This window comes from Danaus plexippus, chromosome 5 (genome assembly GCF_018135715.1).
Source record: "Danaus plexippus chromosome 5, MEX_DaPlex, whole genome shotgun sequence".
NCBI classification, from domain to species: Eukaryota; Metazoa; Arthropoda; class Insecta; order Lepidoptera; family Nymphalidae; genus Danaus; species Danaus plexippus.
The window spans coordinates 6520880-6541826 of NC_083539.1; the positions used below are offsets into that span (position 1 = coordinate 6520880).

Genomic DNA, 20947 nt, shown 5'->3' on the forward strand with positions numbered 1-20947 from the left:
TATAGTTTGATTACAAACATGTGCATCTGTCATCTGGGAAACAATTCAAATTAATTAGTTGATTGTCTAAATTAAAATCAGCAATTAAGGATTTATTTAAAATAAAAAACAAATATTTTTCTATATCATATTTACTTTTTCCTATTTACAGTGTAAAAAATAACCCAGAAAACATAATTAGATTTATATTAACTAAAAATAAATAAAAAAAACTACAAATATTTTAACAAAACATTATTTGTGAGTGTCAAAATGGGTGCGTGTAAGACGACATAGGATTGATAGGAGGTGTATAATATTTTTTTGAGCCTCAAAGTGCTTTAGCCTATCCAAAGGTGTTTTATACGTGGTGTAAATATTTACATTACATTCTAATAAAATATTAAGCAACATATCCTTACATACAATCACTATACCATACTACAATACGAATAAGAATTTTCTTGCTAGGATAAAAACATATTTTTTCTTGGAGAAGCTTAATTTAATTTATACTTTACTTTCAGATAATTAAAACTATTACCAAGAAAAAAAATATTCGTGTATGTTTCAAAACCAACTAACTACATGTAGGTAATATCAAAGTAAATAGCATAAATAAATTTCTTTACTTCTGTCAAATTCAATGTTTTCACTAGAAAATATCTTATTTATCAAAAAAAAAGGACTGTAAGAACTTGTTTAAAGAAGGTTAAAATATGGAAATTATGTAATTGAAAGTACATATATAAAAAAAATATTAATTATCTTTAAACAAAAATATGGCAATTACACAAATGGCTTCAAAAGCCCGTATACTTAAAGTATGTACATTAATTAACACCTACTTATACATAGCTAAAGGACAATTATCGTGAGTTAAAATAGTGTTGTAAATAGATCCTAAAAATATTTAACTTGCACGATTACTGTCTGACAAATTATAAACTATAAATTAATGTTAAAAATGATTGAGACAGTTTGTGGTTACGAATAAAAATCTTGTTTTAAATTGACATGGTTCATAAAAATTGCTATTGTGCCCAACTAGGTCTACATAAATTATTACACAGATCTATTTATTGTTTAAATCTATTGACTATAAGTGATATAATGTGCAACATAAAACAAACTAAACTACTGATGGTTTTATACTACAATCTCAAATACACAAATGGTAAGGCTAGAACGAGACGTTAAAATGATTATTTACAGTGAAATACCAAGTAAAATGTTTCGTGTCGTTAAAGCCTTAATATTAATCTAGTTTTTCTATGAATTCTACTTCTTGCCGTGGAAGGAGTTGTACGAGAAGCTACTCACGTATTCCTTAGCGCCTCCGAAAGGCGTGTGTTCAGCCCACTTGCTGAAGTCCATCGATGGAATTATCCCACTTCTACATGGCACTCGTGGATTGCTAAGAATAAAAACATGTTAATCGTAAGTAATGATAATTTTGCAACCAAATTTCAATTTCGTCAAATATATGTAAGTATTAGAATATAATAATAATTATAGAAGGGGAATTAATATAAAAATGACGTAAGATTTTGCAGCATTTTTCGCTACTGATTTTTGTATATTTTCCATTAATAATGTTTCGTATGGCGCTTTCGTATGGTTGGGAGAATACACCATAAGTATAAGGGTTCTCCAAGTTAAAGTGCATACTTACAGCTCATGATCAGGCAGGACCATTGGATATAATTGTACTGTGTCAATGATGTCTGTATTGTCACAAATGATACGCGCGAGACGTGCTTTTCTTATTTCAACTAACTGTTCCGGGGTGAACGATGACGGTTGATTGGGTAACTCGAACCTGTAAGATATAATGTAAATTAATATTATAAAATACATAATTTAAGAAACCAATAATATCGGCTAAGATTTCCCCAAGAAACACACACATTTAAATTGAACTATACTTTAGTATTTTAGGATGATATCATTTTCCCCATTTAAATATTTAAAACGTATTCGAATCTAATTTTCTGTTCAAGTAACTGACTAATAAAAATAATCATAACTTTATAAAGTTTTCTTTAAAAATGTAAAGAATTATATACCTGTACACAAAATTGTTTACTTCTATAAATCTTACCAGAATCTGTCACCTCTTCGTGAATACGAAAACTGTGTAGCAATTATGCAAGCGAATGTTGGTCCTAACATGGAACCTGGTAAAGGTCTCTCAGAAACACCACCAGACCACAAATCAACATCAACTGGGTGTTCAAAAATGGATTCATATTTGCGAATAGTTTCATTGGCCATAGATCCGAACAAGTCTTGGAAGGAATCTGCTCCGGACAATCCACAGAACTTTCTGAATTCCATATATCCTGGAAGGCCGAATTCTCGTCCTCTTTGCATATTCAATGATACCAGATCCATTCCAAATCTTGCACCTACTTTCTTGAAAAGGTGATTTGTCACCTCTTGAGTAATTGAATCGTCCATAGCTTGAGCTACTTGGTTCATTAGTCCCATAACGTACTCGTCGAGAACACCAGCACGATATAAGTCATATGGTCTACGTATAAGGTCTGACAATCGTTTTGATGCTGTAATTAAAAATATTCGTTATATAATTTTATCAATATTTGAAAGCTTGTATCATTCTAAAATATGTTGTTTTGTTACCTACCAATAAATTTATGGGCCTTAGACCATCTCTCAACGGCAGTAGGTAACAAAGAATGACCAAATCTGTAAGCGGCAGCAGCGAATCCAGCTATTACATCAGGATTAACATTTTGGTCATAACCGTCCCAGTAGCCCTGTAAATTATGTTTTCATTACCAACTAACTCAATGAGAGTTACAATTGTTTTTGTTAATGTCATCATTCTCATATACCTCTTTCTCAAGCACCAAACCGAATTTTTCCATGACGTCCTTCCCAAGAAGTATAGGCAGGAACTCGTTATATGTGATATGTTGTATTTCAGCGATGTTAATCCTTCTAGCTTCTTGGAAGAGAGTCTCGTCATCCCAATGCGGGTTCACTAAAGCTAGAGCCTCGGCCACTCGATTGTGTTCACGAGCCATTAAAGTGTGCATCACAGTAAGAACTAATTGTTCATTGACTCTAATCTCACCTGAAAAATATAAATAATATATTATATTAATTTTTGAAAGTCGCAGATCTTAACATTTTATTCTTAAATAACGTTTATCTACTATTTTAATTCTTACAACTATCACGTTTACAATAGCCAAAATATACAATATTTTTTATAATACCTACCGGCTTCGAAACAAAACATATTTTTGTTAGGCCTAGTGCAACCTTCGTCGGGGATGTCCAGTTTAAGCGGCAAAAGGTCTTTCAGACCGTACTCTTTGAATACAGGATTCATTCGAAGTAAACCACCGTATCCAGTACGCAGCTTTCTATAAGTTAATGTTGAAAAAGATTATTGTAATTTAAAAGTACCGGATCAATTCAAGCTTTTAAAGGTTATATAATTTCAGTTTCTCGAACAACCAGAATTTCTTGAGAGTTTACTTAATATTATTAACTTTTAAATGAAACTATTTAAAAAATAATAATTATTAACTTTATTGTGACAAGTGATTATACTTTTCGCGCAAGATCGAGAAAACGTAACTCAGGATTAAAATACATTAATTTCAAATGAAATACTTGAGAGGAAATTAGTTCATGTATGTGATGCAGTATATATACATTATAAATTTTACCTTCAAGGCGATAAATAAATATTAAAAATAACTAGAAGTAAACCAAATCAATCGTGCATGTGAAAATCTATTAGAGGTATAATTTTATATTTAAAAATACTGTTCAATAATACAGATTCAATAATTAGTAATATTTGACTTACCTTGAGAATTTTTCAGTGACTCCATACACAGTGTTACCGTCAATGGTACCCGTTAGAGTATTGAAAGGCACCCTTGAACCTTATAATGGCACAAAATAATATGATATTGAGTATATGTTTTAAATCATGAAAATATTGAGTTTGTTGCATCTATCGCGAACCATTTGGAGTATTAGGAAGAAATAAATTTTGTTACTACATTGGGATGAGAACATTGTCCTTGTTTTGAAAAAAGAACTTTTAAGTAATTATCATATTGGAATCCTATGCTTATAAAATTAAATTATAATAACATTCTAAAATTTAAATCAATTCTTACGAGATAAATCCCAAATATAATATCAAGCAACATAAAATGAAGATGCATTTAAAAAATCATACTTATTTCATAATCAAATCAATTCAATTAAAGAGAATGTTCGTAAGCACCATGTGTCGTACTTGAATTACAATTTTTGTGTTATATTACGTAAGATACGTAACGAAGTACTTTCGCCTCTCACTTGGCAGATGTGTAGGTCAAATATGGGTCGAATACAAAATGTAATGACCGACGGAAATTGCCATGACATAATGTTTTCAGACTTATAACACAATAAAATTTGTAGATAATACTTTTTTTTCAGAATCAATCCGAGTATCCGAACTTCTAACACCCACAAACATACTTTATACGCTAAAATGTAAGACATCGTTAAATAAGTTTTGTAATCATAAAACGTTGAAGAAAAACTACGTGCAACTATAATTAACGATGATTGATTTTCATTAAGGAACTATTTACAACCATTCTTGTTACAAACATAGTTAAACTTTAACCCAAGACATTAATCATTTCGTCACCTTTACTCTACTCCTGTAGTCATTGAGTAAAATAATTAGTATTGCAAAACAATGCAAGTGTCATATAACCTGGTTTGACACGAAAAACAACCGCAAGCGATCGACTGTCGGGTTTGCGGTGTGAAATTTTGTAATAGTACTAAAATAATCAGGTGTATTATTAAATATACTTTATTAATTATTACGGAACTCCATAAATTATAGAACCATTTCAAAATGTTTATTAAAGATTTCACTTGTTTGTTGTGAAAGGTTAAAAAAGTGTTAAGCGTTTTAATTACGCAATGTATCGGTAAGATGTGAGATTTATTGATTTTTACATCGAATAAAAAAACATCAATGTGTCGCTTGAATTGTTCGAGTTTGCTTATAACAAAATAAAAAGCTGAAAATAAAATACAAAGCTGACTGATTGCTTAAAAGTAGTTTTTTCTTAAAAAAAAAAATAACCTTCGAATTTTATATATAAAATCACGGCGTCAAGGCTAAATATATTGAATGATAATAACTTAACTTTGGATCTCCGGATAAGATCGGTAGGAAAAATTTGTTATTGCTTATAACTCTAAGAAATCAGTTTGTATCACTTAACAACAGTTTCATATAGAACTGGTTGTTTTAAGGAACGAAAAGTTCCACTCCAACAGAACATTTTATAGCATTTATAATATATGGGGAAATAAGTTTTCATACCCAGTCTGCAGCCGGGTCTTGGTGATGGGAAACCTCTCACGAAGTCAATACATTTGACACCGAACAGTCTGTAGAAATAATCGTCATCTGGAATGCGGATCTCGTTGCAGTACGGATGCTTGAGGTGAGGCGGACGCTTGCAGCACTCCTCTGGATCGTTGCGGTGGATTGGATCTATGGATGTTTAAATTATTTAACTGCTACATGTTTTTGTTATTACAATATTATTATTTTTTTCAATATTCATTAAGTGTTTTTTTATGGATAGTTTTTAAGGGATTGGATAAAATATACTTGTGAATTTGTTTGTGTTCAATATAAATGTTGAATAAAACAAAAGGAATGGAAAAATTTGGATTGTATTAACAGTTCTCGTAAGAACTTACAAATTAATTAAAACTAAAGAACTAACGTAATTGTTATGTTATTTGTCTTGGAAGAAATTATACACATTATCTGACATATCTCATTTAAAGATCAATTGTAATTTTGACCAATACCTATGAAAGACAAGTATTTTGAAAATCCCGCTGTCACGACTCTTGTTAAAAGCGTGTAAAAAAATCGCATAGATTCAAGACTATTAACTTTGAATGAAATATATTATTAATATACACGAGATAATATTAAGCTGAAAAGAAGCTTATGGGTATTTTAATAAAGTTATTTTCTGCTTGTTCATAGTTTTGTATGACTCACCTAATGGAGTACCAGTGAGGGTGTAGTCGTGGTCCATGAACTGCCCCCATGCTATAACCATCACAGTACCAGCGTGGTCGTGGAAGCCTTCATCGGGGTGCATAGTCCGGGACACCACCCGGGACAAGGGAAGGTCCCGTCCCGTGTGAGATATACGGGGAGCGTTGATGCCATCAGAAAACAACGGACCGATGAGCCTTAAAATTTGAAGCAAATATTATGCTAGTAGAAAATAACCGGCCGCGCGCGTTGATGTCTTTTGTATGTGAAACTATATTATTGTGTTAAGGCATCCGATTGTGTTATAAACTATATTCATTAAAATTTCAAGATAGATTTTAGGTTAAAAACTAAATACGAGTAATAATCACACAATTTTGTAATGAAAAAAAAAATTTATTCAATGAAAGAATATTACCTGGAAATGTTTATGTAATTATGCATTTTAATGATCGAAAAAATAATTAAATTTTCTACAGAATTCTGGACTCGTTTCTATAATTATATTTGGAATAGATTCAATGACAAAAATATAACAATAAAATATATTTTTTTATCAATTACCTCTGGAAAGGCGCCATAGTAGCGCCCCACGTGGGGTGCACCAGGTTGTTGCATAAACCATCCAGCCTCCTGTATTTCCCAGCGCGGCACTCAACATGAGAGAACACTGGCGGGCAAACTTCACGTATCAACGTACGAGAGGTGTCTATCAGTGGTAAACCTTTTTCTATTTCTTCATAAGTTAGCCCATATCTGTTCAAGAAACACAAATTATACATTGCGCGAAATGACTACACGTTGCCTGTTATGTTTTGTTTACGTTATTTATCTGCATACGTAATTAAAAAATTAACACATAAATTTCAAAGTAAGATGAAAATTAATTATTTATTTTGAAATCAAAATAGGCGGGGTAGTGTTGGTCACGGATGGAAGGTTCTGTTTTCTAGAGCATGAGTAATTAATTGTTTTAAATGCCAAGGATAATTTTGAATTATGCTCTTGTTTAACAAATGATTACTCTAAATTATAGTTAATTGCAATTCATGTACTGCCGGATATAATTTTAGCCACAGATTATTTCTTAACACCCACTTACTGTGAAGACTAAATTCTATTACTAATTTAATTAAAAATAATTGCATCGGCATTCTTATACTTGCATGTTTACAAAATATTTTAAAATTATGCATGCATTTTAATGGATAAAGCGTTACGAATTACAATGTCGTTGTCGTGTGAATTCCAATTGTGAATTAAGGTCAACAAATATTGGCTGCCTCATATGTACTATTAAATTATTAAGTTGCAAAAAAAATATTATGCATTAGAAAATTTAGGTTTTATAACATATATAACGAGATACAGAAAGAGATTCGTTTAATTATGTTAAAGCGATATTGAGCTTAGGCTTGAATTAAAAACAGCAAATGTTTAATTATAAAATGAATAGGATTATCGAAGGTGTACCGATAGCTAAAATTGCGAATCAATTTTGATAGTGATATTTCTGAGGTTGCAAGTTCGAACTCAGCTGGTATCGTCGTTTATTTTTTATTGTTTATTTTATATATAAATTTGTGTTATAAAACAGAACATTATCTTGTGTTGGGTTACATATTTGAGGCATTGACTGCATTGGTAAATGATACTTATGAATTTAGGTACATCGATAATTTCGACAACATCGAATTTAAACTTGGAACGCTTTAATAACATGTCCTATTTACACAATCCTTATCTATACATCTCGTTTTGTATATCTTAACCGGCGTTGCTATATTTTGTAACGATTGTTCTTGAACAGGGAGCCCTAGAAATGTCAATCAAAAAAGTTTCAAGAAATGACCTTCGGAGTATCTTCACATCTTCACGATGTTTTGAGCATTCTATACAAATTTTTTTTTTCATGTGTAAACCTTGATTATAGTTATTGTAAAATTTAAAATAGCCTTCTTATTTTGAGGTTGTAATTCATACGAGTGTAGTTTGTTAGTGAATGTAATTTTACTCAATAGGCCTAGTCATGTCAATCAAATCTTACCGCCTTATAGTATTCTCTTCTGCGTGATAATTTAGACATTTATATATATATATGTGTTACTTTTAATTCAATTGAAAGATTACATACTAATTATATTCTTACAATAGACATTGACAATTCAATGAAAATTTTCGAGTGGTGTTACTTCAACTTAATTGAAATTTATTTTCTATTAAAATAAACTATTTCTTAAATATTATTTTTAAAATGGAAGACAATGTGGGAAATCATTAATGCTATGTAATGAATTCATTGGTTATTGTAAGAGTTGGTTAAACCTTTTAAAATAGTAAAAGCTTTTACGAGGTTGCGCCATGGGCATACACTTCAACCGTCAAAATGTTTACTTAATTAGAATTGCTGACTTAATACTACGTGATGTAATGTCAATGAAAGTTTTTTTTTTTTAAAGTACAAAAAACATAAATCATAATAGGCTTAACAACCTAAACCTTTAATGCAATTTTTAAAAACATAGTCTTGTGATTCTTGTCAGTACGCTGGGTCTTTGTTAAATAATCTTGAGATAATATTAATTTGTGCAGAATTATCTTAGAATACATGTTTATAGAGCATCAATAGTGCTCTTAATCTTTTGTGATATCTGACAGCTGAACATTATTGTACTATTATATATCCGCTTCGTGATAGATCAGTTTAGGAAACAAAAGAGCGGATCCAAGTAGCCTTGTGGTCAGCAACATTGAATACCAGCTCCAAAGTGATTTAGATTACAAAGTGAGGCCAATGTCTAATTAGGAAAATTACTAAATTTTGCGTTCAATCTTTTTAAAATCAATAATAATATCATTGTACGTTTTTCATTGGATTAGTTCATTAATGATTAATTTTTTAAGTTTCTGTCAAATGATAGGCCTAATTTTAGATGTAGGGACATCACCACTGATAAGGTGATAATGTATAATATTTTGTTGTTACGATGAAACTAACAACCATTAGTGTAGCAATGGGATAAGTTAAACTCAAATCCCTTCCATACTTGGATAATAGACTACTAGTTAACAATGACACGTTAGTGACTTTTTTATGTGTAAACTATAAGAACGGGTATAAACTTATGAAATACTAAGTTTTTCGAGTGAATTTGTTTGTGCTGATTATTATTTAAATTCCTATACTATGATTTTTGTTAATTCTAATAACAAAAGCCTGAGTAATATGTTAGTAGTCTATTACAAAAAACTTTGTTAAATGACAATGTGATTATTTTTCATGTCTCAACTACTTTTGGAAACTTACATTCTTGCCAAGTTTATAGATATATCAAGCACCAATTCTCCGACACTGGCGAAGTCTTCGGCTTTCCAGTCGCCCTTAGGTTGTGATACCACTGCAAAAAATAAACAATTATAATGATCTCTCTTAGCTTCGTCATTTATTCTTCTTCAATAGCTCATACGTCGTCGTTAATTTATTTCACAAATTCATAGTTTTAAAACCAACAAGTAAAGTGTAAGAAATATCAATAGAAATAATTAGTTCTATGAATATTATTTTTTTGTTTAATTTTCAAGATATATAGGTTTAATATTACTTGCAAGCAGAACAAGTAAAACGAAATGTCAGTGAATTTTAAATGTTATTGGGTCAAATTAAATCATTAAAACTGAAATATCTGAATAATTCTTGGAGCACATAAAACTGATCGTAATATGTATGACACAAGTATGGTCTTTTGACGTAATCACTATAAAATTATAAACTGACATAATTGTATGAAATTATCTGCAGGGGTTATAAATGGTGACAGATTTTTAGTATTAATACAGTAACATCCTAAAAGCTTTTGTCGCTAACAAATATTTCTTAGGGAATTTTGCGGACACTGTTTTCTTAGAGAAAGCTAAAGTCTTGTATATAATTTTGATATTTTATATAAGTTTTCAAAGTTTCCAAAGAGAACTCATATTATATATTTTATATTTCTACGTTCCGACAATTTCATTTGAAGAACTATTTCAAATTTGACTCATAATTTTTTGCGTTTTAAACCGTGGAAGCAATGGTTTCTGTTTTTTTTTAATTTTATAAACCAATATCACAGTGATATTATTAATTTAATAATTGCGTTCCAAGTGAATCTGATAAATAAAAATATAATTCATAATAAAGATAAAACATATCGATTATTCACAGTGTAATCAAAACACATTTGTTGGGAATTATATATAGCTTGTCGATTATCACTCCTCTTTACTTTTTGTATAGTGTTTAGGATATTAATTGATATTAATTTTCAATTTACTCGATATATATTAAAGGTTGACTTACAGATTCTTGTTCTGGCGTCAAGATACGCTTGATTGATTGCCTCGTATGTTATGCAAGTGTGTTGACCGTCATATGCGCTGCAACAAAAACACATTAATTATTATGTATTTTTTTTTGTAAACATTATTCGATTCTTCTCTCCTTTTATATAAGATGTTTTTTCTTTTTAATTATTCAACACCTTACAAATATACGATATATATGAAAATACGGAACTCTAGCAGACTATAGGAAATAAAATTATAGTACATAGCAAGATACAGCTAGGCAACAAATGAACATATCCTTAGCAGATTATTAATATAGAACTTATGAAATTTCTCATTATTTATAAGTGGTAAAACTTAAAACTATCGTATATAGAGTTATTCCATACATTACTAATATCATAAATATGAAAGTGACTTTGTGATCTTTTAACTACATTACGCTTTACTTAAGAAATCGAACGTTTTGAATTCTTGTATGTTTATAAATAAGGGCAGTGAAAAGCGTATAGCTTATATTTCATCATTACTATTATCTTGAAAAGTAGGACAATATCGGACATAAAAACCAAAAATATTTGGATAGATGAGACCGCCTGTGAAAGTTAGTTCGTAATAAACGTTTTAATATGTTAATCAGCGTCCCATGTCTTCTAAATAATAAAACATCCTTGTATCAAAGACGCTTTCATCTGGAGCTAGCACGACGTATTAGGCAACAGTATAGACGCTCACTTTCAAAAATCCTTTCGCTTCCAGTAACTATTACCTGCCTCTGATTGACCGGTTGATGTAGGAAATGGACTCGCTGAGGCTACGTTACGACGCCAGCTTCTTACCAGTTTGATGAATTAACAATCAAATTCTTAATAAAAATATTGCGTTAAATTCTAAACACACTCAATGCTTTTATTTTAATAACAAACGAAAGGACAAATTAAGACTGTAACTTGTTTACCTTAACACAAATACGACAATAAATAATATAAGCTGTGAGGTATTACGAAATAATGTTTTAAACATTATCTTATATATTCTATTGATTTGTGTATATTTATTATTAACTCAAATTAATTCCATTTACAAACATAATAAAAAAATAGTAGATCTTTGCATGTGACGTCGGATTTGTTTAACATTGGTAATACTACTAAGGATTAGTGTGTAATATCCTATGTAGTTGTTTAAACTACATGTCAATATAACTGTCTCTGGGTACGACTCTATTTCCAAGATGGCACTTTACTTATCTTCGTTCTCTAATGTGCATCTAACGGTCTTTGTCCACACAACTGACATTATTCCTTGGTTCGGTTTCACAACCATGATAATCGAAAATACCGTTCGTATAATTAACGGTTCTTTGTATACATAATTTATAAAAGTTTTATAAAATCAAGCTGTTTACATTAACCTATACTTTCTAACCATTATCGGCCTCGCCTTGTTTATATAGAATTCGCCCGTCGCATTAATTCTGATTACAGGAAATGTGTGAATCAAGTTATCATAAGAAGCGATTTTCTGTTTATAATTTACCATCTATAATAACTGACTGTTAGTCGGTACTGTGGGAAGTATGGGTTATGTAATATTTGATTGAGATAATATGTATATATATATCTGACTGTCAAGGATGTCTGAGAGTTTCTTTACGTAACCGCCTAGACGTCTTAGGCTAGTCATTACATTCTTTAATGTCTAGCTGGTCTTATATTAATTCCATAGGAAGTATTTCACTAATGTAAGTTAAATTTATAAGTTGTCGTTTCCTAAACATTATTTATAAACTTGCAAACTTTTCCAATTAACTTTTATATCTTTTTTAGACAATTATCAAAATGCTATTTTGAATATTTTAACGAAATAACAGAATATAAAAATATGGCACAGATTATTGCAAAAAATATATATTAATATAAATTAACATAATATTACGTTATTAAATTGTCTTTAAGTAAAACAATCGACAAATGCTCTGACATCTGATACATGATGTTTATGATAATTAAGTTAGTGAAAAATATTATTATGTTGATTCAAACATAGATACAGCCGTAGGCAGTTCATATTACAGAGACAGCTGTTAAGAATCTATTAACTAAAACGACTTTAATCTTATTTCAACACACAGATAACATATACTTCATAAATCTATACAAATTAAGCAATTCTCCCATTAAATTGTAATGTGCTATACTAGTATTAGTAATGAATATACATTGAACTATCTTGTGTGGTAAGTGGAGGTGTTTAAAGTACACAAAAAAAAGTTACAAAATCCCCGAGCACCCACATATGCAACGTTGAATTATAGGCGACGTGACTGAGATTAGCTGAGATAAAGAAAGTATTAAGTGTGTCAAGTTTGCTTGATGCAACTGTTAAATGTATGCACCATATTTTACTCTATTTATAGTGTTTATTTCTGAAACTTAAAACTAATCACACAAACAGTTGCCATTCCTTAAATCATTAGGACGTTTATCAGCTACTGATTTTGTGGTATATATGTTGCTATTTCTAAGGTAAAATTAATGTTGATAGAATTTGTAAAAGATCAAATATTTTCGTGTTTCTTATGAGATGTCTACTGGAGTTTGTAATGTTACTATGTTTAAAATATTTACTTTAGTTTGTACTTACAAGTTTCCCTTTAGTAAGTTGAGGCTGTAATCATATGCGGAAGATCTGCCGGGTCCTGTGAGATACAGAGCGCAGTCATCATCTCCTGGCGCTGCCAACGGAGTAAGACTGGTCGCGTACACTATACACAGCGCTACTAACAGCGCTCTGTAAGAAAAATACATTGTTATAATGCGTTTCATATTAAAAAAAAAAAAACTCCTAGCTTTTTAGTCCAATTATACGAAATGTAGTCTTGATTAAGACATCTTATTTTTTTGCTTCACAAGATTATACAAGACGGTTAAAGAGAAAAATATGGAACAAAGTACAAAAAAAAAGTCCTGTTAAATTTATACACAAATTGCATTTTATGTTGCGCAAACTTTAGCTGATCAATTCGTTTTATTAAAAACATTAAATATATAGAAAATATAAAATTCAGATACCGTTTTCATTTATGTTTGATAAGCATTTATTTTTTACTTAATCATTTAATACTACTTTTGTGTTCTTTTGATTGTGTTTGTACCTCAATTATAATTTATACGGAGCTCTTGCTTTGGACGTTTCTTTTGGAATGTTAATTTTAGGGTAAAACATTTATTTATTTAATGTCAGTTAGTCCTTATTAAATGTAACTATACGTTTATAGATACGGAATAGAGTACAAGTTTTTATTGATTTTCTAATATATGTATAAATTATATTTGATTCGGTATGCGTTGCGATAAAATGGGAGTGCCTATTTTGTAACAAAGCTTTGGTAACAGCTAGATTTTATGATCGATTTCGCTTGCATTTTCGATATTCATATTATTTCAAACTAAATCTCCTTTTTTCATGACAGATATAAAAATGTATGTATACATAAAAACTCCTTTTAAATTGCAAATGTTATATAAATTTATTAATAACGAGCATTGATATGATATTATTGGAGCATTGGGCAACATTAAATTTAAATGTTTTTTGTCGGAACATTGAAGCGTGTAATTTTGTTAACAATGACAACTAATAATTTTGTATAAAAATAAAAATATTTACATAACATTTGCTTTTCAAATATTTTTCTCAAAACCTACTTTTTTATTATACATTAATATTCACTTCGTGTGAAGTATGTAGAATACGGAGATTATTATTCCGATCCATAATGTATATACAGATAGAGAGATATTTGTATTGACTTAAAATTTAGTTAGTCACAATTTACACTTAGGATAAGTCTTTTTATTACCACACGTTTCGATCAACCTGAAACTTCACTTGTATTGCTTTTTTAAAAGAATTTAATCCCCAAAACTTTTTAGTTCCTTCTTCTTTTTCAAATACATAAAAATATAAGTCAGTATAATTTTGTTTTGTTTCTTCAATTTTGATTATTATGAAAAAAGCGGGAAACTTTTAAAAAACTGTCAATATATGAATGAATTATATACAGTATAGAGTTATATTGTGAATGTCAAAAAATATTATGTGATGAGATGACTGTTTTAATTGTGTCTTCGTATATTAATGTCTGTATAAGAAAAAATCTGTTGGTAGCAAATAACAAACATGGCGTATAATAAATAACAATATAAAATTCATTATTACGTACATTCTTATTGCACTACTTAATTTATTAAAAATTGTTATACATACAATATTTGATATATGGAGAGTATTTATTTACATAGTATTATTTTATACTACTTAAAACTTTAAACTCTTTATAGACTATGTATATATATACTATAAACAATATGTATTGACACATTATTAATTTACAGAATTCATTTCTGTTCATTACTAGTAGTTTATTAGTAGTTCCAAAAGATTTTTCAAGGTCACTATTTTGACCGGACTACAACTGGGACAAAATTGGTGTTTAAAAAATCCATTATATTAAAAATATGAAAATATTGATTTTCGTTTTTCAATTAAAACAAAATTTTGCCAGATAACTTAAAATAACTGGGTTAACTTGATTGACCGAATCGTTCGCATTCTATACGAGCAACATATCAGTGGATGCAGGATATTATGTCTAGTTACAAATTAACCATCAATTTCCGTTTCGTATGAACTCGTTCACCTCGTCTTAAAATGTCATCAGTTCTTTTATACCTTTCACTAACGCGTTATTAATTGTTTCATTTAACATTGATATATGTGGTAAGTTATTAAAATCTTATTTTATATATTACAAACTCTTTCGTTTGATATTGGCTGAATAAGTAGAATGACACTAACGTGTTAGTGTAACAGTTTAAAAAGAAAATGTATGTATGCTAAGTAAAGGTTTGTTTAGTATTTATAGGCTAAAATTATTAAGTAAACATAACATTCTATTGAGACTTCGGAATACTATTTAGTGTCATGTTTGTAATATTTTTATCACAATGTACATTCACACGCACTATGTAGTTGTTCGATATGTCATAAACAATAATTCATTTTAACTGCATTCCTAAATAGGTTATTTTTGTTTAAATACGCAGGTCAACATTTTCGCATTTACGTTTTCGTAACGACACGTATAAACGACACATAGTATTCATCTATCTCAATATGCGTAACCTACTTATAGACAGTTCAATTTAGGTCATATCTTTAAGTCAAAACACATTCACTGTTTAAAATCTCATAGTTTTTTATTTATGAAAGCAATTAACCTTGTATGTTGCTTTAATAGTTCGGAATTCATACGTAATCTCGTATTCATAATAAATAAATAGTTTCAAAACTTTTTAAGCTGTTTCAAATATTTTAAGATGTTAAGAAATTTTATTTTTGTTTACTATAAGATTCTTTATAAGTAAAAGAATTTTAAAATTTTCCGTAAAATGTGAATGAGTAAATACAACACATATATAAATATTACATTGACATAATATATATTTTTAACAATAATGAATGAAAAAGTGTAATATTTTGTATAAATTGCTCAATTGATTGCAAAAACTATATTACAGGTGTAGTTCATAAGTAGGTAAAATTTTTATATGTACGTATATTCGATATGTTATTTAACATATATCCTGTTTTTTAACCCAGTAATTATTAAAAAACCCGACAAATGCCATAATCTGTGTGGAATATATTGGCGAATTGTAAGTCACGACTTTCACTATAATTGTTAATAATCGCCATTATATTATACATATTTAAAGTCTGTATTTATATTTAAAATAATGATTACTTTTTACGATTATCGAGTAATAATTGACAGTGATAAGTTCAAAACAATTAAATGATTCGTATTCTCTAAAAGAGAGATTTCTATTTTTGTTTTTATTGTCAAATGGACATTATCGCGGCTACCAAATTGCGGTTACATTACCATTTCTGTTGTTATTTTTATACATCACGAGTGACGTCATCTCAAAAATGACATTACTATAGCAGTCCATTATAAACCTTATTCGTAAAGCGCTAAAGTGCAATAACCAGTTCAGACCTTTGACACGGAGGCTCCACTTTCGCTCTCTATTAGAGCGACTTAGATTCTTGGCCATAAGTTGGAATTGTACCGGTTCAGGTGAATATCCTTATATTTTGAACGTGAAAGTTATAAATGTTTGTAGAATGTAGATCTCTTGGTGTGTCTATAAAAAGATTCTTTACGTAATAATCAATTCATATAAATTATATTTTATTTTTTATGTTAATGTTATAACTGTAGAAGTTCTGTGTTCTCGGAACTTCAAGAAAACAGTTCGATCGATTTTGTTTGTTTGTATAAAATAAAGAAAGTTTTGGATATTTATAGCCAACTCACGTTTTTATTGCTTGTATCGAATTCTAAAAACTATTTTTAGTTCGGTTTTTCATGTTTATATTTATAGATTTTTTTTATAAAGAATTTTTACGTTAGTTTTTTTATTTATTTTAAAGACGTTATTATATCTTGTTCTGGTATTCTGTTTCAATTTTATTGTAATCTTTTTAATGGTTCGAATAAACCAAAAAAATATATATTCTCCTTTCCATATTGGTCACCGAAAAAGTCTTTTATTCCTAATGAAATTGAATATGAATTAAGATTTTCAAAATCGTAATTAATTAAATGAGTTTATTGATAAAAAAAAAAAACAGAATATCCTCACACATAAATAACTTGAAAAAAGTTTTTGTCCATACTATCTTAGACCTTTGTCATATTTTATTATATTAAAACATTTTAATAATAATTGATTTACACAAACCTAAATGTATGCAATATTATAATAATTGTGGTCAAATAATTTCAAAGGAAAATTATTTAGATTTCAAAGGCACTTGTTGTCGAAGCTCATCATATTGTTCGCGCTACGCAATGTAGGCGCTTTCTCTACGACGGTAAAATAATTGAAGTATTATAAAATATATATATTTTAATCCATTTAATAATATATTAATGTAAAGATAAAAAAAGAAATATGAATATTAAATATTAGATTTTATTTTAAAACTCTTATCATCTTTATGGAAATAAAAAATAAAATACCTCGAAAACATATTGACACAGTAACACAAACACACACAATAATTAAACTGACATCGCGTGCTGTCTTTGCAGCGTCGAAGGTAGCACTGCTCTGAGGGCGGGCCGCCGTTAGAACGAAGCCTCCACGAAAGTTAAGACGAAATTATTGCAAACTGATTCAGTTACGTCGCCTTCTTTTTTGCTCATGCTGAAAGACATCACGATGGTTCTTGATTTCCTGGTCTGAAAGTACGAAATGACCTCACTTCTAATTAATATTATCTCAAACTGAACATACTTATTCATTACACAAAAATGATACGTAAAAAAAAAACAAAAAAATTATCAATAATTGTATCTCCCTCAATGTATCCTACAAACACCTTTTAAAACTTTGCATATATAATATCACAAACAAGTATTTTTTTTATGTTAAAATAATCCTCGTCACATTTTGATTTAGTATCGAAAATTGTAATAATAATTAAAAAAAAACACATTGTTCTATATCATGTTTATATATCCATATATATTACTAAAGTTATTAAATCAAACTCAAATAGAGTAAAATAAAATTGTAAATTTGATACGTAAAATTACTTACGTAATTTCGGAAGTGAATACGATATCATTAGTATTGAGAAAATAATTTGACTAAAACGACGGAAGGAAATATCTCGCGTAACTTGGAATATCATACACGAACTGACACTACTTTACTAATAAGTGTAATAGCTGAGTATTTCCGCTTATCTCGAGATATTCAATGCCTTCAGCACTTCCTCTTTTATTACGTAATATAAAGGTATAGGGAAAGGTTTATTATATTAAGTTTTCTCACTGATTTTATATAAATCAATAGAATAGTTCAATACTTGAAATATTTTAATTGGAACAAACTCTCTATTATGGAGTAAGTAGTTTACTTAAATTTAAGTCTTAACGAGCGTCTATGTTATTCGGTCAAGGTGAACTTTAGCGGCGTTTCGGAATGTTAAAAAAAAATATTAACAAAAATAATTATTAACATAATTTTTACTTTCATAATCAAAATTCGTCTTATATATTTCAATATTTCACATTATTATTTATACAAATGTGTAAATTTAGTTAAACTGTATAAATTAAAACTTTTGTAATTTAAATTTATAAATATTTAAATTCATTAAATAGCAATTATTGAATAAAAGCCTCCATTTTTTAACCAGAGCAAAAATTAAAAAACGCTTCTAAGAAATAGCTGTTTTGACTATACTGATTAGTTTTCAATCGCTCTAATTCCTTCATTTTTTAAAACGGCCTCAAAAATTATTATAAATATTTATATTCTACATTCGTTTCTTAGTAGTTTAATCTTATAACTAATTTGAACAAAACCAGAATCAAATTCCATCTCGCTTTGAACAAACTTTACTTGTTATAAAAATGAATTGCTAATGAAATAACTTTTTTTACAGTGACCTTAAAACAACTAAGATATTCAATCATCAAAGTCACTTTAGGTTTACTTAAATTTATGCTTAAGTAAACTCAGCGGTTTTTTTTACGGGTCTTTTTCCGAGGTACAAATTTATTATTTTGTTAAAAGCCCTCCTTTCAGTCTAACGTGCACAAATTCAACCAATGATACCAAGAATATTAATTAGTTGAAAAAAATAAAAATAAAAATCGTAAATAAAACTTGAATGGTGAAGAAAGAAATAAAAAATAACAAGTGTAGATCGGTGAACATCAACTATGAAAAGACTTTTATGAATTCAAATGAGAATGTCATCATTATTTTCAACATACAATCGGCGTCAAATCTGTGAATCGGAAACCACGAAGCGTTGGCATCACAATCGATTCTCAACGGATCGAATAATTTCTCGGTAGTTTAACAAATAATATTGTGTAAGCAAAATCCAATAATCGATGCAACACTCGTATTTCTGTAATGAATTGCAACTGTGCTCACAATTTTTATGCGCGCTACATCCCAAACCGACAAAGGTACCCTAAATTTTTGAACTACTCTCATTGGAATTGCAACAGAAACGGGTTCCATTTGTAGATAATATTTACGAGTACGTGGGTGAACTAAGTTCTGGTAGTTTATTTTATACAAAATATCGTTTATTAAATTGCAGTACTACATTTATAAAGTACGAACGTAATATTATTTATATATAAATATTCCAAAAAGATTTTTCGATGTACGAAAAAAAAAAGCTTTAATAAAAAGTATATAAACAGGTCGTAGTATAAATGTTTAATAAATTACCCGCATAAACCTTGGTTTATGAACAGATACTAGCACATAAACTATTTAATTCATACACATGTAGTAATTATTACAGAATTTATACATTACTTAACAATATAAAACGACAAACGCTATAAATTTATCGTTTTATAATACTATTTAGTTACAATTATAGTGCTCAAATTAATGAGTTATTTTTAGTAAAAAAATATATCTATTCTTCATTAGAACCTTTGAGCTGTTTCAATGTGGGTCCTGTATTTATATCATGACTGTGAATTTTTACGGATATAATCTATTCAAAAACGTACGATTTTTTTTATTATATATGTATATATTCTTATATAGCTCTCATAACTTAACTTATTTTGAGCACTTCTGGCTTGATATTAAATAAGCAATACTCATTTATTTCCCATATATATATACAGTCCTTCATTCATATGATTTTATGTATTTGGTAATGTTAAATCATATATGTACTGGGCTAGCTCTGATTAGCGAAGCCGTTCATACAACTTCATAATTGGTTTATCAAGAAATACTTGATGATATAAAATTATTACCAATATATGTACGTTCTTTATAGATTATTAACTATCAATGAATGTTTGTTTTATGAAGATATGTATAATCACTTTATTTGTATAATTGAAGTAAATGATTTATTTTCAACAATTTTTAATGTAAAATTTAAATTAAATTAAATTAAATTTTAATGTTGGAGATGTAATAATATAAGATAACAAAGCTCAAAACGCAATTAGTGGAAGACGTCGTTGCAATGAAACTTGTTTATTGTTTTAAAAGTGAATTGCATTAAATAGTTTGAAATCGGGTCGTTTTGGAGTTCTGAATTATTTACGTGCATGCTTTAATGTGTTCGAAATTCAAAAAGTTTCCTTGAGTGTTGCTTCTTTTATGTCCTTTGAGAATTATATAGGATCTTTAAAAAATTGATATACTTTTAATAAATATATCGATAAAGTGAATTATTACAGCTGGGAGTTACAATTACGACATGATTTAAGACAAATTGACGTTTAACTGCCTAATATATATCGACCTCGGTCCAGATAACGAACGATCGTGTATCAGCCATTTGAATTAAAACACACAAGGCTGCTGAAGACTTGAAAATTATTACGCCTAAGTTAATTTGATTACAATTGTTACGAGCGTTTATTATGTCAATAAAACAACAAATATTCCTTAGATACTAAATTAAATCGGA

General features: G+C 28.9%; 1 protein-coding gene across 1 annotated transcript; it reads right to left on the reverse strand.

Moving 5' to 3' along the window:
• Positions 1-115: 115 nt before the first annotated feature.
• LOC116769321 (peroxidase) lies at positions 116-17583 on the reverse strand. The gene is made up of 14 exons (XM_032660386.2): positions 17490-17583; positions 13037-13183; positions 10404-10480; positions 9372-9462; positions 6629-6820; positions 6065-6261; positions 5366-5539; positions 3830-3908; positions 3232-3377; positions 2841-3082; positions 2630-2762; positions 2084-2546; positions 1655-1801; positions 116-1396 (listed from the first exon to the last, which is right to left on the reverse strand). Exons 1-14 carry the CDS (start codon positions 17498-17500, stop codon positions 1261-1263), a joined length of 2235 nt encoding a protein of 744 aa, XP_032516277.1. The 5' UTR covers positions 17501-17583; the 3' UTR covers positions 116-1260.
• Between the last annotated feature and the right edge of the window lie 3364 nt (positions 17584-20947).